The sequence below is a fragment of the Sceloporus occidentalis genome, unplaced genomic scaffold, assembly GCF_023333645.1.
Source record: "Sceloporus occidentalis isolate IW3139 unplaced genomic scaffold, rSceOcc1.0.p SCAF_35, whole genome shotgun sequence".
In the NCBI taxonomy this organism is placed as follows: domain Eukaryota; kingdom Metazoa; phylum Chordata; class Lepidosauria; order Squamata; family Phrynosomatidae; genus Sceloporus; species Sceloporus occidentalis.
The window spans coordinates 8,531,650-8,553,947 of record NW_028317015.1 but is presented as its reverse complement, the minus strand read 5'-3'; the positions used below and the strand labels follow the sequence as shown (position 1 = coordinate 8,553,947).

The 22,298-nt window shown below is 40.3% G+C and overlaps 2 protein-coding genes across 2 annotated transcripts; one reads left to right on the top strand and one right to left on the bottom strand.

Annotated features, from left to right (window-relative positions):
• The first annotated feature begins 614 nt into the window (after nt 1-614).
• LOC149298070 (dynein regulatory complex protein 12-like) lies at nt 615-4,272 on the top strand. The gene is made up of 6 exons (XM_089487919.1): nt 615-681; nt 1,138-1,200; nt 1,367-1,486; nt 2,327-2,419; nt 3,143-3,273; nt 4,144-4,272. The coding sequence occupies exons 1-6, from the start codon at nt 615-617 to the stop codon at nt 4,270-4,272; spliced, it is 603 nt and encodes a 200-aa protein (XP_089344045.1).
• Nucleotides 4,273-5,121: 849 nt separating this feature from the next.
• On the bottom strand, nt 5,122-19,953 carry LOC149298069 (Na(+)/H(+) exchange regulatory cofactor NHE-RF4-like). The gene is made up of 9 exons (XM_089487918.1): nt 19,862-19,953; nt 15,180-15,244; nt 13,455-13,666; nt 9,431-9,632; nt 8,821-8,957; nt 8,256-8,457; nt 7,662-7,858; nt 6,990-7,085; nt 5,122-5,199 (listed from the first exon to the last, which is right to left on the bottom strand). Exons 1-9 carry the CDS (start codon nt 19,951-19,953, stop codon nt 5,122-5,124), a joined length of 1,281 nt encoding a protein of 426 aa, XP_089344044.1.
• Nucleotides 19,954-22,298: the final 2,345 nt, after the last annotated feature.

Here is a 22,298-nt window from a genome sequence, read left to right as displayed (position 1 = left end):
AGACTCACTGGCATCAATGCTAGGAGTCGTAATAAATTGGGGGGGGTGATTTCTGGCTCAAACATATTTGCGGGTACCCATCATTGGACATGGCCTGGTTTCATACACATCATTTTAGGAGATGGAATGTGGGCATCCGCGTCATCCGACGCTGTCGGTGTTTTTCACAAAAAAAGCTAAGCTATACTGCATACCCAATTCCCTCTAACCACCCACCATACTAACCTAGCCTATAGATCAAGGGGGCGAGGGAAAGGTTAAATAGGACTAGGTATCACAGGGTGTAACAGCAGGCACACTCACAATCTCACAACCACAAAACTTTTTCTCTCTCTTCTCCAGATCACAAAGGAGAGAGGCAGAACATCTGTGGGTGCGAGCCCTTGATTGAGAATAAATCTGGCCCTGTCTGGTCTCTTGAGAAATGTCAGCGCCCATATTTTGTATTTCTTTTACCAATTATAGTCTTAAAATGGTTATGTCAACAAACATGGACAACGTATGTAAAGCCCACTATGACATCAGAGGTTTCTTTTCATTTGCAATGTTCCCTAGAAGAAGAAAAAACACAATTTCAAAGAACCCTGTTAACTCACGGTGTCTGTCTTTAAGGGATGCCTCCCAAGCTGAAGGGAAAGCCTCAGAAGAAGAAGAAAATAAAAAGGTCAAAGGATGAATCAGGTGAGACAAGCTTTAGATGGGGTCACTGAGAAGAAATATTGCTAATCTCGATTTACTACCTAAATTTGGTGCTATAACACGGCCAGGAGATCATGGAGCTCACAGCAGCACGCTTTACTTACCAGCAAACCTACTCAAACCGCAAGGACCACATTTTATTGGTCTTTTATAAGTGGTCTTGTAATCTTTTTATTGGGATTTAGTACCAGGATATTATCTTATACAATTACCTGTAAAATTCATTTTTGATTGTAAGTTCACAAGCGGGGCCCTCATAGGACCGCTATTCTTCTCAGTAACCTTTTATGAAAGTCCTATAAGGCTAGATGGACAGCTCATGGGTTGGGACCTCATCTCCTGTTGTATTTGTTAACCACCCCATCTTTCCATTGTAATACGTTGGCGCTTAATCAATAAAGAATAATAGTAATCCAAACCTTGTTTGTCTTTTTCTAGGGTTGGTTGAAGAACAGTATCGGAGGGCAGTGCTGGAGGTGGATGTTTTGCAGGACCATTTGGGTAAGTAGAAAACACAGAAAGAAGCCCATTTATACTGGTGTTTCTCACTGCTATTTATGTAATTATACATGCTGTTTGGTTATTATTGAACTGCTATTTTAATTATGTGCCCCTCATTGCTGTGTTGTGTATAATGTGAATCCCTTCTACTTCCATTCATCAACAGCTCTTCGCAGACAGATAGCCCGTCAGGCACAGGGGCTTAAAAAAGAACTTAGAGAGAAACTACAAGAGCTCGAAGGAGATCTGCAAGGCGAGAGAGATGATAAACAAGCTATATACAGCGGTAAGTCTTATGGTTGAACGATTGCTGCCTCAACTTTTAATTTTTATTTTTTTTATTTTTTTTTAATCAATGCTACCCGCTTCATAAATTGAAGTAAAATGCAAACTAGAGTCTGCTTTCCTCGGACTCCAATGCATTTGACTACATGCTTTCCTTTGCATTTGAATCCAGAAAATTAGAATTCTTATTTTAGTATTCCTGTCTCTCTCTACTGAAAGTAGGATGTCTACTTGCGTACACATCCTAGCTGCTAGCTGAGGCCACATTGATTTAATCACTAAATGTGTATTAAGTGTTCTTCCCTGCATTCAATAGAGAGGAGCAGGTGGAGGTCGCAGATCTTACTCTAATAGCAAAGAACACCATGTACTGATTTGCATTAGAATTACCAGAGCGTGGCTTTAATCTGAGATCTGTCTCAGAAAGACTATGTGGGCATTATCTAATCAATATCAAATTTAACCTATGGTTTTTCTAGCACTGTGCATGTAATGAGGTAGAACTGGGACAATACCCTACCGTGTATGTACTATATGTAACCGGTGCAGCAATTTCACAAATTAGAACTTCCAAGAAACTTTCCCTGTTGGGTAAGGAACTTAACCTGTGCTTAACTGGGAACTGCAATTGTCAAAGCTTTTAGCATAAGTACATTTACTTATAACTAACTTGATTGTCTATGATATCTTTTGTTTAGAAGGGCCTACTGGAAGCTATGATGCCAAAATGTGACAGAAGTATCATTTAAAAGATACCCTCAGATTGTAAAACTTGGTGTGACGAATAAAGGAAAAATCCCTTTCTTCCCTCATGTAACATATATGTCTATTAATTCCCCAGAAATGACACGTCAGCATCGGAGCCTGGAACAGGAAAGCTCGGCTCGTATTAGATCCCTTGAGGAAGAGGTGACAGAACTGAAAATAAAACTTGGTGGGTGAATGTATGTTTGGATCTGTAGGACTGTAGAGCGTTTTGCTCTAATGCCACAGGTACAGTGCCTTGCAAATGTATTCACTCCCCTTGCCATTTTTCCTATGTTTTTGCATTAAAACCTGGAATTAAAATGGATTTGTTGGGGGTTTGTATCATTTGATTTACACAACATGCCTACCACTTTGAAGATGCAGAAAATGTAAGCGTGCATTCACGCCCCCAAAGTCAATACTTTATAGAACCACCTTTTGCAGCAATTACAGCTCCACGTTTCTTGGGAGTCCTCTCTATAAGCTTAGATACATCTAGCCGCTGGAATTTTTGCCCATTCTTCAAGGCAAAACTGCTCCAGCTCCTTCAAGTTGGATGGGTTCTGCTGGTGTACAGCAATCTGTCATACCACAGATTCTCAATTGGATTGAGGTCTAGGCTTTGACTTGACCATTTAAATGTTTCCTCTTAAACCACTTGAGTGTTGCTTTAGCAGTATGCCTGGGGGTCATTGCCCTGGTGGAAGGTGAACCTCCGTCCCAGTCCCAAATCTTTGAAAGACTGAAACAGGTTTCCCTCAAGAATTTCCCTGTATTTAGCGCCATCCATCATTTCTTCAATCCTGACCAGTCTCCCAGTCCCTGATAATGAAAAATATCCTCGCAGCATGATGCTGCCACCACCATGCTTCACTGTGTCAGACATATGTCATCTTTCATGCACATACAGCATACTCCCAGAATGCACTGCAAAAGCTTCAAGAGGAATCCGAGCGCAAGGCAGCAGAGAAAGAGGCAGAGATTATGGATCTCCGGGCTCAGATGGAGAATATGGAGAAAGAATATGAGACTTTATTGCATGTAAGTGGCTACTTCATTACATGGGAGCATATGCCTCCTGTACATAATCACTCACTGTAGCTCATTAGATACAGTAGCTGCGATGCACAGCACCTGTCACATTTGTAATATACATTTTATAAATTGTTTTTGTCTTAGAAAAAGTACCAGACAAAAAGTGAACACATTTTTTTTTTTCTTTTCTGGTATAATTTACGTATTTTGCATAATATTCTTTTACCATATGGCATATTCAGAGAATACATTATAATATAGTAGCTTATTTTTTTTTTCTTTCACCCCAATACTTTTTAAATTAAACATTTTAGCATATAATTACTCCAATTATGTCATTTTAGTTGTATGCAGGTCAACTAGCTTTTTGTTTATGTCCTTACACTCCTGTGGCATATGCTGGCTGAGGTCCGTTTAAACTCAGTTTAAAGCATGATATATATATATATATATATATATATATATGTATGTATATATATATAACGTTTCTGTTTTATTTTTCTTCCAAGATACTCTTAATTTTGTTTTATATTTCCCTCCCCTTTCTCACAGTTTTATTATTATGATTATCCTTTTATGGTCAAATCTCTTCTGTATCTCTGTGTTTAAAGCTTTCATACTCAATATTTTGTTTTCCCTTAACTCTAAATGCACATTAAATCACAACTGCTAATGCCTCATCAAATACTGATCTGATCCTATGTTTGTATTCCCATGTAATGTATTTAAAGACACACTTCAGATATGATTTTGTGACATGACTGAACAATGACCTAAGTTGTCTTGAAAGCTTATACTTGAACCGTACTTGGTATCCCCTTACTATACCTCCCAAGGCTTGCACGTACTCTCTAAATTACTCTCCCTGTTTTCCAGGCCTGTCTAGATAAACTGATTGATAAGCTCAATATGGCTGAATTCGGCTGGAAGAAGCAGGCCCTCTCCATCCATCAACAGTACAAAGGGATGCTTCAGAACTGTGGCCTCAACCCCCTAGATATTTAAGCAACGGAATGACACACAGGGGTTTTGGTATATTTTAAAGAGTATCAAACATTGGTAAAATTCTTGATTTGGTGGTACCTACATATCTTATGGGCTGTGGATTTAATGACATGGGTATATTTTAGATATTTACACTCGATTAATTCCCTTCCCCTCTTGCACGGTCAATACAGCAAGTGATGGTGTAAATTTGCTATTACAAACTACTGGTCAGTAGCTTTTAAGATATTTTTCATAATGGATTTAATGGACATAATGGACTCCGATTTAATTACTATTAAGTTATATTCCTCTTATAATTGCTGCATCCGATATAAAATTGGTCTAAAACTGCCAAAGTGAGCAACCAGGGAGAACGTGGGGCTGTTGTGCTGGCAAATGAGGGCCAGTTTTAGTACCAGGAATCCCAGCCAGTTGCCTGGGGCGAGCCCCGTTGGTACTTATTTCCTAGGTTTTCTTATGCATTGAACATGCTCGTTATTGTGGTGCGGAGGTTACGTAACATTAAGCGCTGCCCTCCACGATGTAGCCAAATGTATCTGACCGATATTGCTGCAAACGAGAAAAAAAGCCATGAAGACTTCACACGGGGTCCCATCTGGTCTAGGACCTTAATTAAAAATGTTGTTTGCCATTCATTTCTGAGTTAATATATTCAGTTAGCCCAACTAGTAGGGCAGATACTCTTCATAAAAATATAATTCCATTAAAGTGCTGATTCCCAGATGTGCACATGGCATTCTGAAATGTACAATTAGAGGATACAATTGTTGCTGCAATTAGTGCCCATGGGGTTTTTCTTGGTGACTGTCATCTTTTTAGCAGTTTTATGATTATTTTGGTTACTCGTCATTCTTCACTTCTTTGCACTTCTGTATGCATCATTTGAGCTTTATGGTCTCTCTCAGGTAAAGCATCTACTTTCATCTGTTGGTGGGGAGAAAAAAAAAAAAGAATAGTTTCTTATGAATGCCATTACCATATCCACGGTAACATTGTAGTTTATTTATCATAGTTAAAGGGGGCACCCCAAAGAGGAGGTGCCTGCTTATATATTAAAAGAAAACATGTGAAGAATAAAAGCCAACTGACATATAAACTCCAACAAACTTCCAAGTAAATAGCCAACAATATGTCTGAGAGGGGCCATCCATGGATTGTGTGATCTCTTAGTGATCCCCCTCGGATATGTTTTTTTTTTTCATATCCTGCTTTTTTGTAGCATTGACAAAAACCTAGTTTAATCTCATTTTTGTTCCAATAAAGGTCCTTTATCTGCCAGCCTAGTGGCTGCCATTGTTGATAGTTAAATGATATTTTGGGTGACTTTACCTGCAGAAACATAGCAAGCAGATCATTTATGACAATGCTAACCACGTTTCTTTCTCTATACTGGGCTGGATAAACGACGGAGCGTCACGAGCACGGCTGTTATCTTGGCCCAATTAACTAGATAAACACACATAAGTCTCATCATACTGCATTGTAAACAATAGAAGGCCTAGGTCTTTATCAGACACGGGTACACACTGTCTAGGAAAGGAAAAAATCCTCTATGTGGTGTTTTCAAATTGGACAATGGATTCCACATGATCCGCAGATAAATTACATCTTAATAATGTGAAAACTATATGTACTATATAACTGAAAACAATAGTGTATATAATACAAGAATATTTCCTATTTTGGATAGCGCCACTATATTCAGTGTCATTGTATTGTTCTGTATTAGGTGTATTGTTCTATATTAGGTTTCATACCTTTTATCCAAACGCAATCAGTGAGCTATTTCATAAACACTTTAAGAGTGTAGGAGAACTTTCACAATTTTACAATAATGAACTAGATTGTAAGCTCCTTTTGAGCAGGGCCCTCCTCACCTGTTGTCTCTGTAAGTCAAATTGTTATGTTACATACTACTTGTTTTGTCCTGTCCATTCATTGTACAGCGCTACAGAATTTGATGGCGCTATATAAAACAATAAATAATAATAAAATACATTTATTGAAACGTCCTATGGCTTGTGCATTTGGTTTGTCAGTGAGTGTAATCATGTTGGAGAGTTTAAAATTTTAGTTAGCCGAGATCTTGTTTCAAAGAACACAATATTTAAATATTTTTTTCTATGCTTAAATTATCTCCTCACCCTCTCTTACAAAGGCGATCAGAAGCTCAACAAGAAGGGAGAAGTGTTTTAATGGGCTAAATAGTTTATACAAATAGCAAGGAAAGTTGCAAATATTGGTCCCATGTCAATCAACGATTCTAAATTGCTTTATTGAACTTTAGGAAATGAAGAAGGATCTTGGAAAAGTAACAAATCCGATTTAATCTTTAACAAAGTGGGAATTTTATAGTTAAACATTCCCTACAGCATAACGGTATACTCAAGATGATATATAATTTTCAACTATCTTAGTTCTGGCTCCTTGAAAAGTCAACAAATCAGCAGAAGAGGGGAGGATTTGTTTACATTTTCTATGAATTTTGGTCAAAGTGACGTTTCTCTTTAGTAGACTACCTGTTTGGCAAAATCAACCGTTTTGGCAGAAATTATACCAGATAAATTGAATTATACATAAAATCACAGTTTGCTATAGCGCTAAGGCCAAGTCCTGTAAATTTGGCAGAATTCTTCAGTGCAGTACTACCTGAATGTTAGTAGATACACGATACTTGTGCTATTAACAATGTACTACAAAATAAATCACCTCACCTGTGGATCTGTAGATGCAGACTGTGCAGGAATAGCTAATTTCATGCCGCCATTATCGGTATTACCTTCATAGAACAGCAGAGGGGAAATTCCAATCTAATGTAAAGAACCAAGAAAGATTGAAAGTTCCACACCTTGGTATAGAATTTTATATACATCACATTTCTGCATAAGCTGTTGGGGCAATGGATGGACAGCCCTAGCCCCTTGTCCTCCTGAAATAACTATAGAACTCAAATATTTGTGTTCTTCATCAGATTTCAAGTCTCTTGAATGTAATTCCACAGGCTTAGGCTTCTTGTGCACTGGAAATCTCTCTTTTCTCCATGTTTTTAGGTCTATTCTATTCGCCCAATCATCTACACATCTAGACAAACACCCGATGTTCTTCTCATACTCTCCTGTGGTAAACACTGGAGATGGGTTTTAATCACCCAGAGGGACCTATTGACTAATACAACTTTAAGGGGAAGGGCATTTAAAAACGTAAGCAGGATTTCGTAACAGTTATAAAGAATGCAATCAATGTGGTATTTTGAGTTTGGAATGTAATCAAAATATCACATTTGTGCCTACAATGGATACTTTAAGATCGGCAGATAAAGTTTGTTGAAAAAACACGAAACCAAACTTTTAAGTCTTTACTTTGCCATAGTCTTTAGCATGTCTCACCTCTCTGTAAAACCTGTCTCCTTCGTTGCTGATGACAATCAGTGTGACTTGCTTGCCACTAGCCTGTATTAAACACACAATGTCTTCATGTTCTAATCCTTCTACGTTGTGTCCATTGACTCCCAATAAACAATCTCCCTCTCGCATTCCAGCCACCTCTGCAGGTAGCCCTGGGTCCAGTTCACGCAGGTATTGACCTAAAAGAAATCATGATGTCCATTTGGCCTACAAATGTCGAGCACTTCAGAATATCTCCAAGGCCAGCAACTCCCGGTTTAATTAATTATAATTATTATGATTATCGACATATTTAATCATGTCAGGTACATTTTCTAATGCGTGGATAGACAAACATATTAGTATCTCCTCACTTTAAAGGTGTGGGGACGATTATCATGTGACACAAAACCAGGCATGTATAAGTTGTTGCCAAAGAAACCGAAAAAGGCTTCTTAAAAAAGGCATTTCTGTGCTGTTATGTGCTTAACCCTTCGGAGGAATAATCAAAAGTAATCTACCAAGGGTTTCTTTCTTAATTGGAGAAAGCAGGCCCTCTGTCTTATGAGCCAATTTAAAATGTTTCCTAATTCCCACCTGATTCTCCTAGACACTTCTCTTGCCTTAAGAGAAAGCCATATCCTTCTGGACCCCGTACTAGATGCAATTTGCGTGTTCGGTAAGGAAGGAAAGAAGTGTCTGCAAGTGCTGAACTTGGGGTAATGCCATGATATTCATATACATCCCATGCAGAAGCTTCCAATACTAGAAGGACCACTCGAGAATTATTGCTCTGCAACTATAAGAGATGAGGAAAAGATACCAGAGCTGTAACGTGGATATAAACAGTTATAGATGAATGTATGTGTCAATTAATACATTTACATACTATACTCAGTGGTCTGCACTGTCCGTTTAAAAAGAGATGAGGAATTACAAGATGATTGTAGTCAAGCATATAATAATGAGAGAAAATGTTATTGTGTCTGAATCATAAGTGTGCAATGTCTGCAGCAAATAATGCACATTGCATAAAGTTTTATTTTTAACTTAGTTTATATTACTTGATAATTTATGCTGGAACACTGTTCCCTATGTACATGGACAGCTTTACACAACGTGTAATAAAAATATCTGTTGTAGGCTCGCATAGCAATGTTACCTTCTTAGTGAGCTGGCTCAGAGTGATGCTGATCACACTCTCTGCATTCACCTCCAGGAGTCGGGCACCAGGGGGAACGCCAGCCTTATGTGCCGGACCCCCATCTTCTACTGTTAGCAAAAATGTTCCTCGTACACCTAGCAAAAAAATCAAATCAAAGCGGCAATGTGACAAGAGTTCTTGTTTGGCCGAATGCACCCCTTGCAAGCCAAGGAATTGGGGGTCTGAGAATGAGGGCAAGGGCATAGAAGGGAGTCTTTTAACGCTGTTTTAATTGAGTTAAGACCTGTCTCCGGATTTCTAGATCTGCTATTTGTCTACAAAATCTGTTTAAAATGCCTTTTTTTAACTGAAACTACTTTTCCACGGACCCCATTGAATCACTTAAGTGCAGACATTTCCATTGACTTTAATTGTAGCATTTTTTAGCAGTTTGGTTTGGATACTTGACAATTTAGTTTAGAAAGGTCATTAAATTGGAAACCATCTATTAGTCACCATCATTGAACCTAGTTAAGGTTTAGAGGGGTCGCAGCTTTGAGCTTAATATAAGTAGATGAGATTTTGTGATAGCATTTAATGGAGGGCGTCACCTTGTCAGATCACTTACCACCTGTGGCACTAGCAGTGAACCCAAAGCCTCGACCTTCATTTCGTATAAGACAAAGCCGCGGGCGTGGGCAAGAATCAGGGAGACCCTTGGGAAGAACTGAAGCTGGCGTCTTGTGACTGGAGTGCACTTTTGCATAAGATGCCTCATCCAAAACAGCAAGTGACAGACGGGAGCCACTGGACTTCACTTTTTGTACCACCTGTTAAGATATTCGATACATCAATACATGCACAAAACATGCAGCATCATCAAATATGGTACATAAATATTGGAAAAAAACATCAACTATAACTAGGGCATTAAAACTTAATGATATGTTACACAGCTGGAAAATACACCAGATATTTATCAAACAAAAAAACCTGCATATGTAATACATAAAAATCATCACAATTCGTCCTTCCCATTGTTTGAAGGGGTTGAGTTGTTTAAATATCCTTTGCTGCCATGCCTTTCAAAGCACATATACTCAACCAAGCTCAAAGGATGCTTCAAAGATGGCTGGTCAAGTAATGGCACACAGAGACAGTTGTAGGTACGGGCCAGAACGTTGTAAAATAGTAGGAAATCTGTCTGCATGCATCAGGTAAGGCAACAACATATAGTATGGTATAACATTATCTATTAAATAATAATGAATAATATTATAAACTAATACATTAGAAAGCAGGGAATAAAAGTACCTTTCCAAATTACACTAATAAGAAAGTTAATTAGTAGTTTCAGACCACGCCGGACCACAGCTTTCCTGACTTTAGTCCAGGAGTCAAAATCCTTTTTCCAATTTCTTCCTTACGGGTGGTAAAAGCTACTGTCTAGCTCCTTTACATAATAGAATTATGCAAATAGACCAAAACCGATTTGGACAAATGTTTTGTTTCATTTTTGGTCCAATCATTTCGCACAACAAATTTAGTTTCCTGACCTTTTGGCTGAGACAAAATTCAGGACTTTTTACGTACGGAAAATAAATGTTTTGTCACTCACCCTCATTCACTCTTTCTCTGAATGTCTCCCTACTTTCTCCGCCGACTGCTTCCAGGTCCCTTTTCTTGTTCTTCTGTCTTTTTTCTTCTGTCTTCTTTATTCATCACTTCTACATGAATCTGGTCTCCCAGTGAACTTCCACAAAAGGGGAGAATGTCTGGCCACCCTTTCCCCTGATTGGTGGAACAGGGGAGAGGATGTCCATGTGGTTCATCCCTTTTGCAGAAGTGCACCAAAGGCCAGAATAAGTCAGATAGATTCACGGAGAGAAAGGTGCAGAAACTCTTCTCTCCACAATTCTTTCCGCCTTATTTTGGCCTTACGGTGCCCTCCCCCCAAATGGATGGAGCCATCGGGGCAGCCTCCCCCCGTTCCTCCAACCAGGGAAAGGGTGTCCCTTTTACGGAAGTTAACTGGGAGCCGAGAAAGAATTAGAGTGGATGAAGAATCTTCAATACAGAAAGAAGTGGATGAGGAAAAAGAAGAGTCAAGAGAAGTGTAGATGTGGGAAAGGAGACAGGGATATGGAAGCAGTCAACTGAGAAGGTAAGGAGACATTAAAAGAGACGGGTGAGAAAATGAGGTTGAGTGTGAATGAGAGTGATAGAGTGTGACTAAGAATGAGTGAGAGCGACAAAACCACCAAAATCCAAACTAAAATTCTAAGCTCTTTGTTTTATTTAAATTTGTTTCGTGGGGGCCCCTACTCCCCCAGAAAGTGTAATATAATAGCTTCATTAGTCTGGATATTTATGGTGTTCCTGAACAAATTGTCCAAAATAGAATGTGGGCCTATAGGGTTTCAACTCAAAAGGTTTTTAACTGAGATATATGAAAAAGGTTCTCGGGAGGTAATATTTCCCCAGGACATAAGGTGATCTAAAGTTAAATCTGCTAAAGTTATTTATTTTTCATTTGTTTAAATTACTATGCTGAATATAAAACTGTAGAGCTTAAATTAAAGTGTTTTGCAACTGAGGTGCTGTAACATTCCACCCTTCTCAGCCTGGAATACACACAACCTTGTGCTGCTCATGTTGTTTCTCTACCACTAGTGCCCACCCTTGTCACTCTGAACCACTCAGACCATCATCATGTACAGCTGCACCATGTTACCTGATCAAGCCTGCCTATGTAAACCTGCCCAGCTCTGCAGTCAGGGCCTTTGCATTGTAGTTAGTGAACCGGTTTGCTTTGGCCCTGTTATCCTGATTCCTGAATTACTATTTGGTTTCCTGAGTTCCTGATCCTGACTTGTTTCTGCCTTGAGCCCATCCAGAGGGCTACCTGTTGTGTGCGCCCCATCCAGAGGGCTACCTGTTGTGTGCGCCCCATCCAGAGGGCTACCTGTTGTGTGCGCCCCATCCAGAGGGCTACCTGTTGTGTGCCAGTGCTGTCCTCTGCATTAGTGTTATGGTTCCTGGCACCATAATGAGCCCTGCCTTGAATACACCTCCGTATACACACAGTACTGTGTAAACGTGTAAGGCAGGTGTGAAAAAATGCTGTAAGGTAAGAATGCTTTCAAAAATAGTCGATAGTTTAGTTTTAGCATTTAACAAAATGCAAAGTGAGTGAACAGAATAAAGATGCACACAGTTTTTTAAGGAACTGGGCAAGTAGGTTGCCCCCAGGGGAGGGTTGACACCTTCTGGCACCAGGTGGGGGGCAAGTAAAGCCAAGTTGGCCCCTTGCCCCCCAACATGTTCACTGGAACACACTTACACAAACGTACATACTCATGCTAGCACACATACACATGCTTACGCATATTTACCCTAACACATATTTAATCAGACTCACTACAACATTCATGCTAACACACACACACTTACAAATATACACCCATTCTAAAACCAGCCCTTTGTAAACAATTTTGGGCCGGCCTGGTTGTTCCAAACACCTTGGAGAACCAACCACAGTTCTTCTGTGGATTTAGGCAGTCAGACTTAATGATGTTGAGATCAGGGCTTTGTGGGAGCCATGCCATGACTTCCAGGACTCCTTGTTCTCCTTTACACTGAAGATATATCTTAATCACTTTGGCTCTATGTTTGAGGTTGTGATGCTACAGAATAAATTTGGGACCATTCAGGTGCCTCCCCAACCTTATTTGCAGAACAGCAGCCCCAAATTTGCAAGGAACCTCCAACATGCTTCACTGTTGCCTGCAAACACTCATTCTTGTACCACTCTCTGGCACTTTGGCGAACAAACTGCCTTTTGCTACAGCCAAATATTTCTCCAGTTTCTGTGTTTATGTGAAGAGCTGAGTCACTTGGCTTTGTTTTCACTTCGGAGGTATGGTTTTTTTTGGCCGCAAGACTTCCATGAAGGCCACTTCTCACCAGACAGTAGATGGGTGTACCAGGGTCCCACTGTTTTCTGCCAAGCCTGAGCTGATGGCACTGCTGGACATCTTTTGATTGCAAAGCGAAGTAAGCATGATTTGTCTTTCATTTGCTGCAAGTTTCATTGGCTGGCCACCGCATCTACGGTCCTCAACGTTGCCCATTTCTTTGTGCTTCTTCAAAAGAGCTTGGTCAGAAATCTGGAAACCCCTGTCTGCCTTGACATTTCTGCCTGTAAACGACCTTGCTGATGCAGTACATTTGCTGTCTCAGTCTTGCCATGGTGTATGACTTTAAACTGTCTTCAACAAGCTTCCCTTGTTAGTAAGTTTGGCTGTTCCCATTGTTATTCCTCCTTCACAGCTGTTTCTGTTTAAGTAAATGATTGTGTTTGAACCTACATATTAAATTGATGATCATTAGATCCTGTTTGGTATAATCATACATCTAACTACATGCCTACAAAATCCCTGTGTGTTTGTGTGCCTAGAAGAATTAATGCTGTTTATTTTATTTAGATCTTTCGTCTGTTCACTCACTTTGTATTTTTTTAAATAATAGAAATAAACATGTCAATTTTTTACTCTACAGCATTTTTTTCTCATTCTTAAAACTGTTGTACTGTATATGACAACTCAGGTATTGGTTTATTGTATTAAATGATGCTACAGTTTTCATCTCACCCTCAGGTGTTCCTGTTCGTGGACATATTCTCCATTGATCTGGAGAAGTAGATCTCCATCTCTCAGGCCTCCAAGATGAGCTGGACCACCAGGGACCACTTTATATATAACATGTCCTTCTCTTCCTTGCACTATCTGCAAGCTGAACCCAAAAGAGCCACCAGGATCTTTCCTCAGGACACAGAATCGGGCCTCAGGTTCCGGATCAGAGCCTGGTAAGGTAACATATAATTGGAGAGAAATTATTATTAATATTGGCTTCTTGTCATCCCATGGTGCATTAGGTATAATCAAGTACTTGGTTTAACCCCTTAATGACAAAGCCCGTACATGTACGGGCTCAAAATGCATTGTTTTCAATGGGTTTAGGGACCGCCCATTGTCCTTAAGGGGTAAAGCAAATAAAAGTAAACAAAGAGGTTTGAAAAATGAAGGATACAAAATGTCTTCTTTATAAAGTGCTATTTATAAAATGCAAGGTATGACTAATGCAAGGTATATGGTGATATAAAATTATAAAGGAAGAGATGAAAGCACTCCTGTCACCAAATAAATAGGGGCAGGGAACGTAAGCACAAACATATTACACTAGTACCCTATATGACCAAAAGTATATGGATACCTCATCATCGCAAATATATGGTGTTGTTGGACATCCCATTCTAAAACCATAGTCATTGATATGGAGTTGACCCCCCATTTGTAGTTCTAACAGCCTCCACTCTTCTGAAAATGCTTTACACAAGATTTTGGGTTGCATTTGTGGAAATTTGTGCCCATTCAGAAAAAGAGCATTTGCACCACAAAGCTAGAAGCATACAGTTGACCAACATGTCTTTGTATGCATTTGCATTAACATTACCCTTCAATGGAACTAAAGGGCCCAAACCTGGAAAAAACAGTCCAAGACCATTAGCCCTCCTCCTCCTCCAGCAAAGTTTATAGTAGGCACAATGTATTCTGATAGGAAATGTTCTCCTGGCATCCTCCAAACCCAGATTCACCCATCAGACGTCCAGAAAATGAAATTTGATTCATCATTCCAGAGAACACAATTCCACTGCTCCAGATCTTCGCCTTGTGTACAGCTGCTCAGCCATTACATACAGTTTGGAAATAGTAGTGAGTGATATTCAAGCAATTATGGACAGGCTATTTTTTTTTTTACCTCCAGCAGTCAGCAACCCTGTAAGTGCCTGGGGTCTTCACTTGGTGGCTGAGCTGTTGTCACTACTAGACATATCCACTTCACAATAATAGCACCTGCAGTGGACCGGGGGCAGATATTTCATGACGTGTCTAGTGGCAAAGGTGGCATCCTATGACAGTTCCATGCTTAAAGTCACTGACTTCTTCAGTACGACCCTTCTACTGCCAACACCTGTACTTCATTGGTTGATGGCAGACGAGCCCCCTTATGGCGACCAATAGGGTCGCTCGTATAGACTTTTAAAATCCTGGTCCAGCAACTTGGCCGGCAGAGACCACTGGTTTACACAAAATACTTTTGGTCATATCATATATTTTAAATAAGAAGTGCTAAACAATTACAACAAGAGACTTACCAAAAAATATTCTGTTTGAATGTAAAATTATTTAATATAGAGATTCACTTTAATTTCATTACTACGTAGAAAAGTAGTAGTAATGTGGGAACAGCAATCTGTTTCTTCATTTACTACACGTGGATAGTGTCACAATATAGAGGCAGGTGCTTCAACATACCTGTATCCTCTCCAAGGCACAAAGCAGGATTATCGATTCCCAATTTGGGATTAAATGGGAATTTCCTTAGAAAAATAAATAAAAAAAACATATTTAGAAACAAAATGTATGTGTCTGATTATAGATAGTACAGCTTATTTCAACACATTTCGGACAGGTTGACGACAGTGTTCTGTATTTCTGTAAAAATATTATCCTTTAGAAATGCTCAGCGTGACAGGGATTGGGAGCCAGGACATCATACAATTTTGTCCTGTAGAGAACTTCCACTGACCACACACCTGTCTGGTGGGGCTGCTGCACTTCTTCCTCGTAGGACTAAGTGTTCTCCGGAGCCAGGCCTCGGGATGTAAAGCATACAGTAACTGTTTGATGTAAATTAACTCTTTCACATGCTGGGCCGCTCATCAAATGGAGAACGTGGGCATTAGCCAGGGGTCCATCATCACTGACGGCACAAACTATTAGAGAAAACAAATGGCGATGCCCAGTTCCAGAAGCCAAACACAGATGTTTTGCTAGCAGACATGTGAATGGCGGCCACTACTTAGTCATTTCAGAGCATGCGCACTATATGTACTATATAAAAACTAATTCTTAACCGTGACATATATTTATGTGAGATTTAAATGAATAATGTAGTAAATTATGGATCACACTGCATTACAATGTTGTAGATTTAAATGGCTTAATGACTCAATCTGGAAATGAGCATTCAGTTCATGTGAAATGTAGTAATATGAGATTTTATATTTGAACAGTCTTCATACAGCTCCTTATTACATAGCTCAATGCACATATTAGTTTTCAGCTAAAGTACTCTCTCTATATCGCCTCTATTCAGTGTGATACGTACATGGTTAATGCAAAGTCCTCGCCGGTTCCTACAAGACAAAATAAACGTTTTACAGATCACTCCAATTAGCAATGCCATTAAAATTTGAAAGTGCATGTGACTTTCCCCAAATCCTAAATTTTACAGTACAATACTCTAAATAACCCTATATTATAGGGTTTACAGATAATAAGTAACGTATATGTATTCAAAAACATATTATATGTATAGCATGGAAACATCTACGGTATGTTAAGCATCTGTTCAATGCACGTGCATGATTATTCCTTCCTATAGCCCAATATATGCCCTGTGTGTCTGATTGGTTCAGGAAGAATTTGCTAAACTAAACTGAATTTGAAGATGATATCTTAACTAGCTAACTGACGTATAATGGATTGCAACTGGGGCATAACTAGGCGCCTCAGGGCCCGGGTGCGAGAAACTGTTAAGGGCCTCCCCACCCCCTCACCCCCCCCCAAAAAAAACCATGATTTTTACCCAACAATTTTTTTTCAACAAATTCAACAAATTCAATTTACATATTGAATCATATCTGTAAAAAAATCAAAGAAAAAGGGGCGCATGTACAAAGGGCATAATCCAGGGGTGTCCAAGTCTTTTCTGCAGTGGGCCACTTCATCAGAATTGTATACGTGCGCGGGCCGCACTCATTTTTCACTGTGACAAAAAATATGGCCTTTAATAAAATATGCAGATTAAAATAAAGTAAAATGACACAAAACCTTTACTCTTCCTCTCACTGATTTCTGGGCCTTGAAAGTTTTGCAAATACAAATTCAGGATTCCCTAGATTTATTCTAGGGATGAACTAAAATGAAAATTCTGGACCAAAACATTCAGGGTTCACTTAGCCAAAACCGAAAATGACCCCCACCTTTAAAAATAATAATAAAAACTCACATGTTTAATAAAAGTAGGTAACACACAATTGGACAAAATTAGCAATATGACTTGGCATGATAGGAGTGTGATTGCTAACAGCAATCACACTCCTATCATACCCAGGCAACCAGTAAATGCTGGTACCTAGGCATGATGGGACTGTGCTCGCTGTGATTGCTGTTAGCAATCACACTCCTATCATGCCAAGTCAGCCAGTACATGCTGGTACAGGGTGGCTGTAAGTGATGTGCAGACCCCATACTGCTGGCAGCATCACTACACAAGGGGGGCAGCTAGCTAGGTTTCAGCATGTACTGGCTGACTTGGCATGATAGGAGTGTGATTGCTAACAGTAGTCACAGTCCCATCATGCCTAGGTTCCAGCACTTACACATCCATCCAGTAAATGCTGGTACCTAGGCATGATGGGACTGTGCTCGCTGCGATTGCTGTTAGCAATCACACTCCTATCATGCCAAGTCAGCCAGTACATGCTGGTACAGGGTGGCTGTAAGTGATGTGCAGACCCCATACTGCTGGCAGCATCAATACACAAGGGGGGCAGCTAGCCAGGTTTCAGCATGTACTGGCTGACTTGGCATGATAGGAGTGTGATTGCTAACAGCAATCACAGTCCCATCATGCCTAGGTTCCAGCACTTACACATCCATCCAGTAAATGCTGGAACCTAGGCATTATGGGACTGTGATTGCTGTTAGCAATCACACTCCTATCATGCCAAGTCAGCCCGTACATGCTGGTACAGGGTGGCTGTAAGTGCAGACCCCATACTGCTGGCAGCATCACTACACAAGGGGGGCAGCTGGCCAGGTTTCAGCATGTACTGGCTGACTTGGCATGATAGGAGTGTGATTGCTAACAGCACACAGTCCCATCATGCCTAGGTTCCAGCACATACACATCCATGCTATCACACACACACACACACACACACTCATTTATTCATATAATCATTCATTCACAGATTCATTCCCTCAATCACACACACTCATTCAAACACCCTCTCCACCCCCTTACCTGCACTGCAGCTCCTCGATGCCGCTCACAGACTTCAGCAGGGGGCGCGGCCTCCCTCTGCCTTCTCTGCTAAAGCACAGAGGAAGTAGGATGTCACGTGAACTCTGCTTCCTCTGTGCAGTCCAGAAGACCCTCCCACAAGTAAGTAGCAGGGCTTGAGGTGCGGCTCGCGTAAGATCGGTTGCCCTGGCTGCCGATCTTACGCGGGCCGCACCTCGAGGTCTCGCGGGCCGCATTTGGCCCGCGGGACGCATGTTGGACGCCCCTGCCTTATTTAAAAAAAAAAAAGATTTCGGGCGGCCCCTTGGCTTGGGCCCCCCTGCCGCCGGGGCCCGGTCGCAGTCGCAACCCCTGCGACCCCGGTAGTTCCGCCACTGGATTGCAAGCTAGGTCTTCTTCAGGCATTTTGAGGAGAGAGAGAAAGTAAAGAAATCAGAGAAGCGGAAAATCACTGACTACATCTAAAACCGCCCCTATGTAATTCACAGATGCCACAACCCTTTTCACAAAATTACTACTCGACGGCTCACCCCTTGCACAAATGACTACGTCTGTGAGGCTAGATCCATTGCAGAACATAGTTTCAAACAGTTGTAGAACCTCAGTTACCTGCGGGTCGTCTGTCTCACAATATCAGTTTCTAATCTAGACAATACTTCATCAGGGAATAGCATTACATCCAACACGGAACTTATTAACCCCTTAATGACAAAGCCTGTACATGCACGGGCTCAAAATGCATTGTTTTCAATGGGTTTAGGGACCGCCCATTGTCCTTAAGGGGTTAAAAATACATGTAGCTAAACTCAGCAATCCATACAGTATTAAGGACCCCAGCATATTTTCACTTTGGCCTTCATCTGCGAAGTACACTTTTTATATATGAAGCATACCACCCAACTGAGATGTGTGTGTATACCAAGGGGAGTTTCTTAAGTCTTAAGGCTGTCCAAGAAAGGCATTTGTATGTTATGTATCAAAAACAAAAGATGTAATCCAAGTTATATAGTTGACTATAACATAACCAACACAAACTCACAATCACTACTACACATAAAGAATGCAGCCACGATTTAAGTCTCATCCTCTAATGCCAGGACAAAATGCTGTTGTAAGTTATTTTAAATAATTTTCAATCAAAATAATAAAGATGGCAGATGCCTTCCTATCAGGACTCCTCAGTTTCTATGTATTCAAAGGAATACGACGACTTTCCCTAAATAATGTCATATTTCACATTACACTCTGTACCCCAATGTAGTGAGATATTGTCAATACTATAGTGTTGTAAAAGATCATTAAGAATTCCTAGGTTCTGCATTTTGGTGCCCATTTGCAACACATTTCTAGTATTCGAAAATACTCAAGTAACACAAGGCCGCCATATTACATTGGCTGATTTGTCATTTATAAATGTGGCACGCTATAAAAAAAAAACATATTTTTCAGACAGAGCAAACAGATCACAATATATGAAATGGCCTTATCATAGTTGCAGTAAAATGTAGAGTAGCGCGCTCCACCTCTTATATAGGATTGAGTTGCTTGAACCTTGCCCACAATGCCATAAAACAGGTACTTGTTGGTGGTGTAGTAACAGTGTTGAAAGTTAATCAATTACTGTTACATTTTATCAAATGCTACATAATTAAAAAAAATACAGGTTGTGCGGCCTATGTATATACCAGTACTATACTCTATATTTGAAAAAACAAGAACTGCAAATCACCAAACTGAGATCTTAAATATATCTTCCTTATACTCCAGCCAACATATGCACTTATAATAGATTGCTGCATGCGTATATAATAGTTAAGAACGCCCTTTGTATGCCTGTAGCATTCCCCTTGCAAATGCATTGGGGATTACCCCGTCCTCTAGCCATTTTTTGTGCAGGAGATACCGGTATAGTCGGCCAAACAAGTGATATACTTCCCGGCAGTCAGCACCAGCACTGACACAGCAAATGACATTTGGGGGTGTAATACGAGCCATTAATCACTGACAAAGTTCATCAGAACACAGAGGAAATGGGGAGCTGCAGCTTCCCCTAAAGTAGTAAAATATGTACTTTCAATGTAATATGCACTCTTCTTTGGCAAGAGTGCCTGCGATACTAAACTGTTCCTTTACCTGCCGACTAACTCTCCTTTATCATATATTTTCTGAGAACTCTATACTTAAGATTACTAGTTTGAACAATTATGTATACACATACACTATATGGACAAAAGTATTGTGATACCTGACCATTACAACTACAAGGACTTTTATGACATTGCTTTATAAATGCATTAATATGTAGTTGGTCCCCCTTTTTGCAGCTATAACAGCTGTCACTCTTCTGGGAAGGCTTTCCACAAGATTTTTTGCCCATTCACCTAGTAGAGCGATAATAAGACCTGTCTTGCAATCTCCATACCAGTTAATCTCAAAGGTGTTCGATGAAGTTGAGGTCAGGGCTCTGTGGGGCAAGTTGAGTTCTTCCACACCAAAATCATCCAACCATGTCTTTATGGACCTTGCTTTTTGGATTGGGGCACAGTCATGCTGGAATACAAACAGTCATGCTTTCTTAAACTGTTCCAACAAAGTTGGAAGCATGGAATTGTCCAAAAGGTCTTGGTATGCTGAAGGGGGCATGTCAAGACATTTTGGACAATGATATGCCACCAGCACCAGCGCTGTCACGGCAAATGACACTGGGGGTTTAATATGAGCCCTGTACACATATTCACTTCAGTGCACCAAGGCATTTTGGGAAGGCTCTTTTGTTAGCAGCATGACTGTGCCCCAGTGCAAAATGTAAGGTCAATAGAGACCTTCTCATCCAACTTACCTTACAAATGCCCTAATGGATGAATGGCCAATAAGTGGTTACATATGTTGGAAGGGGGGCAAGGGGCAATGATGGCACAGACCAGTTGTTGAAGTTGGGGGGGCAGGGTTTGTAGTTACGACTCTGGCAATGTCATAAAAGTCCCTGTCTGTGTAATGGTCAGGTCTTCCAATACTTTTGTCCATATAGTAAATATTTTAAAAGGAAACTGTCAACAACTCAGCCTTTCATATCATTAAGTGAACTTACTAAAATTCTACTTTTCGAAAAAGCTCAGTTCAGAGGTACTAGGTGTAAACAAATATATAAACTTTCTCTGTTTAGAACGGTACTCCTTTTACTTTCCAAGGTTACCTTAACAACCAGACTCAGCAAAGATGTATGAATAACTTAATGGGGAGGGACAATCGTGTGAATTCCAAAAACAGGAAGGTAGAATCGCTGTCTGCGTCTGCATACAAATAAGGTACATCGCTAAATCATTTCCAGTTTACCTAAATGTTATTCCAAGGGTTAAACAAGGATGTTGAACTATATAATATAGAATCTGGGAGTGGTACTTCCACAATATAAACTCATTGGATGGTTCTTTGAACTTGCAAGATCAGCAGTTACATTCAGAAAGCATTTACAGCAATAAGAAAGCAAAGATGCCTTAGTGTACTGCATGGAGTCCGTAAAGTTATGGCTCCATTACACACACCAGTAAAATAGTCAGTGCAGCTCTCAAGCTACAAAAAAACTAAATTTACACTTAAAGACTAATCCAAACTGCCCAAGACTTTTGCTGTTTAATGTAGCTTTCACAAGAAACTGCACACATTGCCCCATAGAGGGCTGTAACACTGGTGAGAAGAAAGACGGGGATCTTCAGGGTTTGAGGGCCCGTAGACGATGGTGCTTTCGTAGATTCATATTTTGGTGTTTACAATGACTTTCGGTCACTGTCCTGTAAACCAGAGCATCTACCCCCCACTCTACACTAGACTTGTGCATTTGTTTTCGTATGAACTTTAATTTTTAATGAAATTGCGTTCGAACAAATCAACGAAAACGAGGTTTATCTCAGGCCAAAGTTAGGAAGACAAAGTGGGAAAGATCTGAAAGTTCGTCATGATTCGCCATGTCTAGCCGCTGCCATTACAAGCCGTTTTGGCGCTCGTTGATGAGGTAAAGTGGGAGGGGCTGTGTGTAGGAGGGTACATATCAATGACTGATAGGTGGAAGTAGCCAAAAAAACAGGGGGGGGGGTGTTTCATTGATGGTTATGGCTGTGATTGATGGGCCCCAAAACCTGTGGGAGTTCTTCCTTACTTTTTTCACTCTGACCAATCAGCGTTTACAAGGAGGGACAAGAGGTAGATATATAAGTGAGCTGACGCCATTTTAACTTGTCAGTAGCAGCAGTTACAGACTGATGAGAGTTTGAGTGTGAGAAAGTGACAGTTGGGTCAGCAGAGGCTGAGAGTGATGCTCATTACTCATATACAATACTGCAAGT